The sequence below is a fragment of the Notolepis coatsorum genome, assembly GCF_963971535.1.
Source record: "Notolepis coatsorum genome assembly, chromosome: 3".
Taxonomy (NCBI): Eukaryota; Metazoa; Chordata; class Actinopteri; order Aulopiformes; family Paralepididae; genus Notolepis; species Notolepis coatsorum.
This window is the reverse complement of record NC_140167.1, coordinates 4,763,531-4,777,132: the sequence shown is the minus strand read 5'-3', so window position 1 is coordinate 4,777,132 and position 13,602 is coordinate 4,763,531. Positions and strand designations below refer to the sequence as shown.

Below are 13,602 nucleotides of genomic sequence, written 5' to 3'. Positions count from 1 at the left end.
ACGAGAAGAGGGGGCGGGGCCCCGTTGCTAGGGAAAACACGTTATGAGCCATGAGTTTTCCGGGGTAAGTTAGATTAAGACACGACGTGGAATCGAGCAGACACGCTGGTCTCTCTAGTATTATCTCTTCAGAATGATGCTCTGGTCTCTCTAGTATTATCTCTGCAAAATGATGTTCTGGTCTCTCTAGTATTATCCAGAATGATGCTCTGGTCTCTCTAGTATTATCCAGAATGATGCTCTGGTCTCTCTAGTATTATCCAGAATGATGCTCTGGTCTCTCTAGTATTATCCAGAATGATGCTCTGGTCTCTCTAGTATTATCCAGAATGATGCTCTGGTCTCTCTAGTATTATCCAGAATGATACTCTGGTCTCTCTAGTATTATCCAGAATGATGCTCTGGTCTCTCTAGTATTATCCAGAATGATGCTCTGGTCTCTCTAGTATTATCCAGAATGATACTCTGGTCTCTCTAGTATTATCCAGAATGATGCTCTGGTCTCTCTAGTATTATCCAGAATGATGCTCTGGTCTCTCTAGTATCATCCAGAATGATGCTCTGGTCTCTCTATTATTATCCAGAATGATGCTCTGGTCTCTCTAGTATTATCTCTGCAGAATGATGCTCTGGTCTCTCTAGTATTATCCAGAATGATGCTCTGGTCTCTCTAGTATTATCTCTGCAGAATGATGCTCTGGTCTCTCTAGTATTATCCAGAATGATGCTCTGGTCTCTTTAGTATTATCCAGAATGATGCTCTGGTCTCTCTAGTATTATCCAGAATGATGCTCTGGTCTCTCTAGTATTATCCAGAATGATGCTCTGGTCTCTCTAGTATTATCCAGAATGATGCTCTGGTCTCTCTAGTATTATCCAGAATGATACTCTGGTCTCTCTAGTATTATCCAGAATGATGCTCTGGTCTCTCTAGTATTATCCAGAATGATGCTCTGGTCTCTCTATTATTATCCAGAATGATGCTCTGGTCTCTCTAGTATTATCTCTGCAGAATGATGCTCTGGTCTCTCTAGTATTATCCAGAATGATGCTCTGGTCTCTCTAGTATTATCCCTGCAGAATGATGATCTGGTCTCTCTAGTATTATCTCTGCAGAATGATGCTCTGGTCTCTCTAGTATTATCTCTGCAGAATGCTGCTCTGGTCTCTCTAGTATTATCCAGAATGATGCTCTGGTCTCTCTAGTATTATCCAGAATGATGCTCTGGTCTCTCTAGTATTATCCAGAATGATGCTCTGGTCTCTCTAGTATTATCTCTGCAGAATGATGATCTGGTCTCTCTAGTATTATCTCTGCAGAATGATGCTCTGGTCTCTCTAGTATTATCTCTGCAGAATGATGCTCTGGTCTCTCTAGTATTATCCCTGCAGAATGATGATCTGGTCTCTCTAGTATTATCTCTGCAGAATGATGCTCTGGTCTCTCTAGTATTATCTCTGCAGAATGCTGCTCTGGTCTCTCTAGTATTATCTCTGCAGAATGATACTCTGGTCTCTCTAGTATTATCTCTGCAGAATGATGCTCTGGTCTCTCTAGTATTATCTCTGCAGAATGATGCTCTGGTCTCTCTAGTATTATCCAGAATGATGCTCTGGTCTCTCTAGTATTATCTCTGCAGAATTATGATCTGGTCTCTCTAGTATTATCTCTGCAGAATGATACTCTGGTCTCTCTAGTATTATCTCTGCAGAATGATGATCTGGTCTCTCTTGTATTATCCCTGCAGGATGATGCTCTGGTCTCTCTAGTATTATCAAGAATGATGCTCTGGTCTCTCTAGTATTATCCAGAATGATGCTCTGGTCTCTCTAGTATTATCCCTGCAGAATGATGCTCTGGTCTCTCTAGTATTATCCAGAATGATGCTCTGGTCTCTCTAGTATTATCTCTGCAGAATGATGCTCTGGTCTCTCTAGTATTATCTCTGCAGAATGATGCTCTGGTCTCTCTAGTATTATCCAGAATGATGCTCTGGTCTCTCTAGTATTATCTCTGCAGAATGATGCTCTGGTCTCTCTAGTATTATCTCTGCAGAATGATGCTCTGGTCTCTCTAGTATTATCCAGAATGATGCTCTGGTCTCTCTAGTATCTCTGCAGAATGATGCTCTGGTCTCTCTAGTATTATCCAGAATGATGCTCTGGTCTCTCTAGTATTATCCAGAATGATGCTCTGGTCTCTCTAGTATTATCCCTGCAGAATGATGCTCTGGTCTCTCTAGTATTATCCAGAATGATGTTCTGGTCTCTCTAGTATTATCTCTGCAGAATGATGCTCTGGTCTCTCTAGTATTATCTCTGCAGAATGATGCTCTGGTCTCTCTAGTATTATCCAGAATGATGCTCTGGTCTCTCTAGTATTATCTCTGCAGAATGATGCTCTGGTCTCTCTAGTATTATCTCTGCAGAATGATGCTCTGGTCTCTCTAGTATTATCCAGAATGATGCTCTGGTCTCTCTAGTATCTCTGCAGAATGATGCTCTGGTCTCTCTAGTATTATCCAGAACGATGCTCTGGTCTCTCTAGTATTATCCAGAATGATGCTCTGGTCTCTCTAGTATTATCTCTCCAGAATGATGTTCTGGTCTCTCTAGTATTATCCAGAATGATGCTCTGGTCTCTCTAGTATTATCCAGAATGATGCTCTGGTCTCTCTACTATTATCCAGAATGATGCTCTGGTCGCTCTAGTATTATCCAGAATGATGCTCTGGTCTCTCTAGTATTATCTCTGCAGAATGATGCTCTGGTCTCTCTAGTATTATCCAGAATGGTGCTCTGGTCTCTCTCTAGTATTATCCAGAATGATGCTCTGGTCTCTCTCTAGTATTATCCAGAATGATGCTCTGGTCTATCTAGTATTATCCCTGCAGAATGATGCTCTGGTCTCTCTAGTATTATCCAGAATGATGCTCTGGTCTCTCTAGTATTATCCAGAATGATGCTCTGGTCTCTCTAGTATTATCTCTGCAGAACGATGCTCTGGTCTCTCTAGTGTTATCTCTGCAGAATGATGTTCTGGTCTCTCTAGTATTATCCAGAATGATGCTCTGGTCTCTCTAGTATTATCCCTGCAGAATGATGCTCTGGTCTCTCTAGTATTATCCCTGCAGAATGATGCTCTGTTCTCTCTAGTGTTATCTCTGCAGAATGATGTTCTGGTCTCTCTAGTATTATCCAGAATGATGCTCTGGTCTCTCTAGTATTATCCCTGCAGAATGATGCTCTGGTCTCTCTAGTATTATCCCTGCAGAATGATGCTCTGTTCTCTCTAGCAGTATCCCTGCAGAATGATTGAGTTGTGCATGGCCCCTTTTAAATAAAGTAATACATGTAACAAAAGTAAACTACTGACGTGGAAGGAGGTTCTTGTCTTCCTCTTCATCTTCCTCCTCGTCACCTGAAAACAGAGGAAGAACCCGATGAGTTGCGACGACGTGGACACTGTGGAGTCTGCCGTTCAAATCCTTCAATCGCTAAGACGACAAAACCTTCGGGCCGTCCTGTGGGGACTCCAGCGCCCTCATTTATCAACGTTGCGTACGCACAGATATATGTGCGTAACCCGTGCGTACGATCATTTCTAAGCAAAGTGTGGGACTTATCAATTTGAACTTGTGCTTTTGACTTTGTGCGTATATCTACGCACAGCTCGGAGCATGCGTACCTGGCGCCTGGTGGTAGAATATGAATATTGCAACTCGGAAATAAGCTTCCGTGCATTAGTTTCAACACTGGCGTGTTCTGTATGGCCCGTAATTCATTATAGTTCGTTGTAAAATAGCAACAGTAGTGTAATTATGGTCAAAACCATATAAATAGCATTTGGAATAATAGGTCTTTCTCTACGAATGAATGCAGCATGGTTTATATATAGCGTTATCGGAATATACAGGGTGTACTGACGCGTAACTCCGCGTAACTCAACTCGTTATAATTTTGCGCACAGACCGCAGAAACACGGGAGCGCCCCGACCACATTCAAAAGGCTTTGCCATAACGTTAAACGAAACAAGTGGAACCCCGAAGGTGTAAGCAGAATACAAGTCTATGAACACGCACAATATAGTGTTCTTCCCCCTTCCTACTGTATAAGAAAGAATAAAAAACGCATTGCAACGAGAACAGAGGTTATTTGTTGAGTGTATGTGTATTACAAAACCCTTGCAATAAATGTGTCTTAAATTAATGAAAAGCATACATGCTCTGGATACATAGCATATATCGTGTGGGTGATATGACTTGTATTCTGCTTACATAACTTCGAAACTCCACCCACCCCCGTCGCACAATGTCAAAGCCTTCCAAACATAAATCAAAACGTTCCCGGACTTCTGCAATCTATGCGCAAAAAATAACGAGTTGAGTTCTAACAAAGAACGTATTACATGCTGGGTAGGCTGATAGAGTAAACTGTAAATAAAATAGCCTATAACATTATAAAGGATAATGGCTATAGCAGGGGTTCCCAACCTTTATTCCCCAGAGCCCCACGATTCCTGGGAGGAATATGATATATTATATATGCGCAAGTTACTGTTGCATAATGTAGGCTATGGCTGCTATTATATGTAATTCATATAGGCTACCTAATACCGACAACAAAATAGATTGTATGCCTCTAGTACAAATCATATTATACCCGGTAGCCAATCGAACAAAATACAAAACTAATAAAGGCATTCATATTCCAGCATGGTTAGAATGACACACCAACGCCAAACAGTGGTTAACGAACGGTCTTTATTAGTATTTTGAGCTGTCCAGGCAGAATTGCAGCAATAGTCTTAGGGAGTCGTTGATATCTGACATCACCGTGTACAAGTCCGCCAGCCTTTTATTTATCCCATAACACTTCTTCGTTCGACAGCGCCTCCGTAAACAATCTCGCTCGTGGAGTTTCTCAGAGTTCGCTTGGGTCAGTCCATTATTTCACATCCCATGGGGGTGTTTCATTACCATATATGGATAATCATGCACACGCATTTGACGGTAAGAACAAATGGTATTTATCAACGCGGAGGAGCGTAGGACCCGTGTACGCACGGTTAATAAATCCCAATATTCCTGTGCGTACACACATTCTAAATTCTGTGCTTAAGTACGAAAATAGAACACTTTCTAAGAATTGTTGATAAATGAGGTCCCAGAGCCTGCTCGCTTCAGCTGTTACAGTTAGGGCTGAGCCCAAATGTTTGAACGTTCGGACCTTCGTTCGTTACGTTGGCATTCAAATTCTAAATCAACATTTGAATTTTTTTAATTAAAAACAAAGGTTTTTAATCCAACTCACCATCCCGAGAGCCCGCACTGTTTCTGCGGTTTCTGGTCGCAACGCCTTCCGATTTGCTGCTGCCTTTGACTGGAACACATTACAAAACACCCTTAAACTCACATCGCTCACTGCTTTTAAACTAAATCTGCAACAGATCTTAACCGACTGTTGCACCTGCTGACTGCCTCCCAATCACACGCATAACCCTCAGACTATTTTCTCCTCCCCCTAAGCCCCCTCACCTACCTCCCTCCCTCTCCCCCTTTCTTCTCTCTCTCCCCCTCTGGTTCTCGCTCTCCCTCTGGTTCTCACTCTTCCTTTCTCTTTTTCCCTTTCTCTTTTTCCCTCTCTCCCTTTCATTATCTCTCCCTTATTTATTGTTGCCCTTGTATACTATTGCTACTGTCATTTTGTATTTTATTTACTTGTATGCATGTACATAACCTTGTTTTTGTTACAGTATTCCCCCCCCGCCGCCCCCCCCCCCCCCCCCCCCCATTCCCACTAAAGGCCTTTGCTTTTTGGACAGGCTGCTTTTGTATATAAGAATTTGTTCTTAATTGCTTGCCTGGATAAATAAAGGTTAAATAAAAATAAAATAAAAACCGTTACATACATATACCCATATTTGTCTGAATATACCTGCATATAACCCATCTATATACTTGCTTGTACACCTGCATATAACCCATTTCTTTGTATGATACCATGTACAATAACGCTGTATATAACATATATATATATATATATATATATATATATATATATATTTATTCTCACCGCATATATACCTATCTTTACCTGTCTGTACTTACCTGCACATATTCCTTTACTATATCTATATCTGTACCTATCCTACTCTTACTAGTTATGCTGCTGGCCAGTATGACTTACTGCCATAGTGTCTTTATACCTGTACCACTGTACATATTAATACTACAACTCTGTACATACATCTGACATATACTGACCTGTACAGTACATACAACATTTGCACTCTGGTTGGATGCCAAACTTCTTTTCATTGTACTGTACTTGTGCTGCATGATGACAATACATTTGAAACTAATCGTATCTCATTTCACAGCACTGTACGCAGTAAACCTTGGGAGTTGACAAATCATGTTCAACCCAGATTCGGCACAAAAAAGGGACTAAACACATTTCGCAATGATGCCACAACAATGTGGAACGCCCTACCCACAGCCGTAAAAAATAATGTGAATCCCTACCCTCCTTCAAAACCGCCCTCAAAGAGCACCTACGGGAGGCTGCGATTCTAAACTGGGCCCCGTAAATGTCCAAACACCAAACCCACCAAGCCCACCCACCCAACCCCCTCCTAATGGAGTCTCCTCCCCCTTGAATGTATATAGTTTCTGTTAGGATCTCTGGTAAAACAGTACTGTATATCTGTATGTCATGTATGTCGTATATGTCATGATGAATTGAAAACGGGGGGACCCTGATGTAAACAAGACGAAAGTCTTTCTCTGGTCTGCATCCCCTTAACAACTGTGTGTATTGAGCCGTACTGTATTGTACCCACTCTGCAATCTGTTAATACAATTTTCAATCAATCAATCAATCAATCAATCAATCAATCAATCAATCAATCAATCAATCAATCAATCAATCAATCAATCAATCAATCAATCAATCAATCAGTTGAAAGGTTCGAACCGTACCGGTGGAGCAGAAGAGCTTCTTGGCCTCCTCGGAGCTCTTGGGGAAGGCGTCCAGAACGTAGCCCTGTTTGGCACACGGCATGGACGCCAGCTTCTCCTTCAACACCCTTCTCACATGGTGATCCTCCAGGTAATCCTCCGGGCGCCCTTCAAAATGGAGAACACCGTTTTATAAAAACAGGGTGGCTCAAATCAAGCAATCCGATTGGTTCATAGCCCCGTGGTATATGAATGAATGAAGTTTATTTTTCGGTCTTGTTTACACAGACAAAATCAAACACACCGGGGCGCCTGCACTGGCGAGGAAGGGATCTGGGTGAGTGTAGTGTGATCCTCCCACGCGTTACACTTCCCCAGTGAGAGTCCGCGCTGCCAGGTGAAAAGAGGCTGCTGGCTGTCTCCTATGTATCAGAGGAATCATGTGATACACTTCAGGGCTCCCTAGACCGACCAGTGAGCTTAAAGATTGACTTTACCAGCGTTGTCCTCCATGCTCTCCTTCAGGGCGGTCAGGAACTCCTCCTCGCCATCCTCGCTCTCCTCATATCCCTTCTTCACTGTGGCCTCCTTCTTCACTGTGGCCTCCTGGCAGTGACAAAGGAATTGTGCTTATTTGCTTTAAATTAAAAAGGTGCTGTAAGTGGTATTTCTTTGCTCAAATATGTGTTAAATAGCTCTACATTCCGACAGCCATCACTGATATAGAGTGTCTGGTCAGTAACATGGGTCTCCCAGTCCCTCCACTCTGCAGTAAACAGCCATCACTGATATAGTGTCTGGTCAGTAACATGGGTCTCTCAGACCCTCCACTCTGCAGTAAACAGGCATCACTGATATAGTGTCTGGTCAGTAACATGGGTCTCTCAGACCCTCCACTCTGCAGTAAACAGTCATCACTGATACAGAGTGTCTGGTCAGTAACATGGGTCTCCCAGTCGCTCCACTCTGCAGTAAACAGTCATCACTGATATAGAGTGTCTGGTCAGTAACATGGGTCTCTCAGACCCTCCTGCTCTGCAGTAAACAGCCATCACTGATATAGAGTGTCTGGTCAGTAACATGGGTCTCCCAGTCCCTCCTGCTCTGCAGTAAACAGTCATCACTGATATAGAGTGACTGGTCAGTAACATGGGTCTCCCAGTCCCTCCACTCTGCAGTAAACAGCCATCACTGATATAGAGTGTCTGGTCAGTAACATGGGTCTCTCAGTCCCTCCACTCTGCAGTAAACAGCCATCACTGATATAGAGTGTCTGGTCAGTAACATGGGTCTCCCAGTCCCTCCTGCTCTGCAGTAAACAGCCATCACTGATAGTGTGTGGTCAGTAACATGGGTCTCCCAGTCCCTCCACTCTGCAGTAAACAGTCATCACTGATATAGAGTGTCTGGTCAGTAACATGGGTCTCCCAGTCCCTCCACTCTGCAGTAAACAGCCATCACTGATATAAAGTGTCTGGTCAGTAACATGGGTCTCCCAGTCCCTCCACTCTGCAGTAAACAGACATCACTGATATAGAGTGTCTGGTCAGTAACATGGGTCTCCCAGTCCCTCCACTCTGCAGTAAACAGCCATCACTGATATAGAGTGTCTGGTCAGTAACATGGGTCTCCCAGTCCCTCCACTCTGCAGTAAACAGCCATCACTGATATAGAGTGTCTGGTCAGTAACATGGGTCTCTCAATCCCTCCACTCTGCAGTAAACAGCCATCACTCATATAGAGTGTCTGGTCAGTAACATGGGTCTCTCAGTCCCTCCGTTCTGCAGTAAACACAAAATAGAATTTCTGGTATCCCGTTCCCACTTCATGCAATCAGGAGGGAGAATCCTAGATATGTTTTACTTATTTCAGGAAACCTTGCCAAGCCAAATTTGCTGGCAGATCAATCAACCAATCATTCAAATCCTTTATTTAACCAGATAAGCATCATTGAATTCAATTCAATGGCATTCAATACCATAGTCCCCTCCATACTCATAGCCAAGCTCAGGGACCTGGGCTTGGGCTATGACCTCTGCCAGTGGGTCTTGGACTTCCTGACTGGCAGACCCCAGGTGGTGAGAGCAGGCAACTGCACCTCCTCATCCATCACCCTCAACATAGGGGCCCCCCAGGGCTGTGTTCTGAGTCCCCTCCTCTACTCCCTGTACACACACGACTGTGTGGCTCAGCGGAGTAGCAATACAATCGTCAAATTTGCTGACGACACAGTGGTGGTGGGCCTGATCTCTGCCAACGACGAGAGGGCCTACCTGGAAGAGGTCAAGGTCCTGGCGGGATGGTGCCAGGAAAACAGCCTCTCCCTGAACGTCAGCAAAACAAAGGAGATGATTGTGGACTTCAGGAGGTCGGGGGTCAAGGACTACAGCCCCCTCAGCATCGACGGGGCACCGGTTGAGAGAGTCAACAGCTTTAAGTACCTCGGAGCCTACATATCCGAGGACTTGACATGGACCACACACATTAACAGTGTTGTGAAGAAGGCACGACAACGCCTCTACTTCCTCAGGCGCCTAAGGAAGTTCCAAGTCAGCCAGAAGATCCTTAAGAACTTCTACTCATGTACAATAGAGAGCATCTTGACCGGCAACATCACCTCCTGGTTTGGGAATAGCACTGCACAAGACCAAAGCAGACTACAAAGAGTGACACGTTCAGCCGAACGCACAATTGGAGGGGGGCTCCCCACCCTCCAGAACATTTACTACAAGCGTTGCAAGGGCAAGGCTAAGAGAATCATTAAAGACTCCAGTCACCCGAACAACTGCCTCTTTGAACTGCTGCGGTCAGGCAAGCGATACAGGAGTCTCAAGGCGAGCACAGAAAGACTCAGAAGAAGCTTCTATCCCCAGGCCATCAGGCTGCTAAACGAACAATGAATGAACACTACACAACAACAACCACCAAACGCACATAGCACACACATCCACACGCACACACTCACTTTAAACAAACACACTGTAGCACCCACTCCACACACTTATAGCACACACCCACTTTAAACAAACACATTGTAGCACCCACTCCCCACACTTTATATTTATGGATGAAGGATTGCACTACAACTCGTACACCTTACTGTAAATTGTACCTAAAATTGTACCTCATCCCATTTCTGCTTTGCACTAGATAGTACTGTACATTAGTACACTGCATAGTATTGTGTATTGTATATTATATGGTAACTCAGAACATTGTACATATGTCTATACCGAACACTGTGACCTCATTTTCTTCTTCTAAATTCATGCTATATTATGTTATTATGTTATTTGATACTATCTTGTCTAGCACAGTCTCTGGAGCGTAACAGTAAGAAGCATTTTGTATGAAAGTATTCTGTACTTCTGTATGACAACTATTAAAGAACTAAAGAACTTGAACTTGAACTTGAACTTGAGATTCAAATATCTTTTTCAAGAGCGATCTGGCCAAGCAAGGCAGCAGAAGGTTTCAACATAAAAAAGAAGAACATCACAATAAAATACAGATAAAACATTCACAGCAAGATCCAATTTCAGGCAAGTTATCAAACAGGCAAGTTTTCAAACACAGTTGCACTGTCCGAGGGAACTGAATTTGTAGGTTTTTAATGGCTTTAAATTCTCAGAGGGTGACCAGTCCTGGTAATTGTAGGTCCTCCTGTATCTTGTTCCAGGATGAAGGAGCAGGATATTTAAAAGCCCCTTTTCCCAATTCAGTTCTCATATAGGGAACATCCAGTTAAAAAAAGAAATTTGATACAAAAAAAAACTTAAATTTTTTTTTAATATAAATATCCTCAAACTAAATCCTGAATTTGATTACTCTGATTAAATGAGTCTTTATTTTTAATTTTTTTATCAACTTTCCAGCCCCAGACCCAGCCCAGGGAGAAGCCCCAGCCCAACTAAATCAATTAAATCAACTTTCTTTAATGAATATAACTCATCAGTTTTTTTTAATACTATAATATTAGTGTAGCCTAATCTTTATCGGCAACCGTGAAGAAACACCCCATTGGTTTAAACAGAATTAATAGGAAACGATATTAAAAAAAGAAAGGATTTTTTTTTAATTTGTATTAAAAAAAAATTATTCAGGGGTGCCCTCGTGGCGCACCACGTTAGTGCATCGCACACATACGCAGCCGTCCTGGGTTCACTTCCCGCTCCCGGTGACATTTGTCGCATGTCTTCCCCGCCTCTTCTCCCGTTCATCCTCTCCTCATCAAATGTTGATTTAGAATTCTAATGCCAACGTAAAGGAACGAAGGTTCGAACGTTCGGACATTTGGGCTCAGCCCTAGTGTGTGTGTGCGTGTGCGCGTGTGTGTGTGTGTGTGTGTGTGTGCGTGTGTGCGTGTGTGTGTATGTGTGTGTGTGCGTGAGTGTGTGCGCGTGTGTGTGCGTGTGTGCGTGTGTGTGTGTGTGCGTGTGTGTGTGTGTGTGTCAGGGGCAACAAACCAGGTAAGCGATGGTCTCAGTGACGGTCTCCGTCAGTTTGATGTGGTGTAACTTGTACTGCTTGGATATCTTCTCGGCTAACGTGGTCTTCCCCACGGCCGGCGGACCCACGACAACCAGGCGAATGGGCTGGAGGAGACAGCACAGTGATGTCCACATGGACCAGGTGCTCTTTAGATAATCAGGTTCTCTTTAGATGTGGTCTCTTTAGATAATCAGGTTCTCTTTAGATAATCAGGTTCTCTTAAAATAATCAGGTTATCTTAGATGTGGTCTCTTTAGATAATCAGGTTCTCTTAAAATAATCAGGTTATCTTAGATGTGTTCTCTTTAGATAATCAGGTTCTCTTAGATGTGTTCTCTTTAGATAATCAGGTTCTCTTAGATGTGTTCTCTTTAGATAATCAGGTTCTCTTAGAAGTGGTCTCTTTAGATAATCAGGTTCTCTTAAACGTGTTCTCTTTAGATAATCAGGTTCTCTTAAAAGTGTTCTCTTTAGATAATCAGGTTCTCTTAAAAGTGTTCTCTTTAGATAATCAGGTTCTCTTTAGATGTGTTCTCTTTAGATAATCAGGTTCTCGTAGATATGTTCTCTTTAGACGGACCAGGTTCTTGTAGATATGTTCTCTTTAGACGGACCAGGTTCTTGTAGATATGTTATTTTAGACGGACCAGGTTCTCGCAGATTAGATGTGTTTTCAATAGTCAGCTTCCTGCCAGAGCTTGAATAACCTGAATGGATATTTCTCCATACTAATATCGTTCGACAGACAGCCTCACATATCGGCATGTAACTCGAGAACCGCTGAACGGATTTTGTCACCTGAAAGGGCTATCGACAGGCAACAAATGGGGCTTTAATTCGATATATACATTGTATTAAAAGATATGCACAATTGAGCCACTAGAGGTCGCCAAAGTGCAGGTGGCCACATGTGGGCCCCCACCTGATAAGAGGTTTTAAGCCCTACACACCTACCAGCAGTGCCCTTGTCTGCTTGTACTCCTCCACCACCAGCTCAATGTTCTTCACCAGGCCCCTCTTACACACCCAGGGGATGCTGAACTTCTCTTTCAGGTGCAGGGCCTCCATACGAAGGTTGACCAAAATGGAATAGATCTCCATTTGCTGCGGAGGAGGAGGAGAAAATAAACAGCTTAGGGCTTTTCAGAGGGCTTGGGAGGTAGAGCGGTCGTCTGGAATGAACACATTTTTTTTTAATGAGCACCACAGCCACATTGGACCAGTCACAGTGGACAGACCAGATGTGTTGTTTTGCATGTTTTATAGCACAAGTGCTCGTTTTCAACACTAGTCCATTGAGGCTTTTCTAAAAGATAGAATAAAATTAACAGTAAAATACAGAATTAAAATCACAAATCAGAAGAAATAGTTACCAGAGCAAGAGGCCATGATCAAAACAACAAAACCAGTCCGCGTCTACATAATGTGAGCACTGCTGCTTTGATTTCAGCCGTACCTTGAGTCCTCTGCTGAAGACGTTGGCATTGGACTTTAGTTTTAAACCAGTAGGCAGATAGTTCCATAAGTTTTCCCCGTTAGTTAACAGAGAAGGCAGACTGTCCAAACGAACTCTTGCACATGGGAACAGTACAGTCACCATTATTGGAAGCTCGTGTGTTTGCTCTGCTAGTGCTCCAACGTCTAACCACCAGACCAGGAAATAAAGATGATACATGATTGTGCAAACATTTAAAAAACAAAAAGATTTCCGGGTTTGTTTCCCACTCTACTGTTGCCCCTGTTAGTTGCCGCGCATAAGACGCTCTGTGACGTGCTTGAAATCTAAATATAAGTTAAGTGAATGCTCTTGAATTGTTCTATGTTTTTGTAAGGAAGAGAAAACTATTCACACATCCTTACTTGATAAAATTCCTACTCTGTGTTCGCAGTCACGCTATAAGCCTTAACCCTTTCACTGCCGCACTACCAAAACGGTTAACCCTTTCACCTTCGACAACACACAGAAGGTTAACCCTTTCACTGCCACACGACCGTTGGTTGTGTGATAGTAAAGGGTTAACCTTCTGTCTCGTGGCAGTGAAAGGGTTAAATGGACTCCTGTCTCTGGTACGGGGCCTTCTGACAGGTATAATGTAAACAACCAAATTATATATATATAATCAGCAAAGGGAGTTGTACCAAGTTGTA

The 13,602-nt window shown here is 43.0% G+C and overlaps 1 protein-coding gene across 1 annotated transcript in view; it reads right to left on the bottom strand.

The window, feature by feature from the left end:
- ak7b (adenylate kinase 7b) overlaps positions 1–13,602 on the bottom strand; it is a gene marked incomplete at its 5' end in the record, with an annotated part of 46,076 nt that overhangs the window by 9,900 nt on the left and 22,574 nt on the right. The window contains 6 exons of the mRNA XM_084310340.1: positions 3,377–3,421; positions 5,315–5,383; positions 6,985–7,131; positions 7,461–7,569; positions 11,430–11,558; positions 12,409–12,558. Coding sequence (XP_084166466.1) covers positions 3,377–3,421; positions 5,315–5,383; positions 6,985–7,131; positions 7,461–7,569; positions 11,430–11,558; positions 12,409–12,558 — 649 coding nt within the window. The remainder of the gene's footprint in view (positions 1–3,376; positions 3,422–5,314; positions 5,384–6,984; positions 7,132–7,460; positions 7,570–11,429; positions 11,559–12,408; positions 12,559–13,602) is intronic.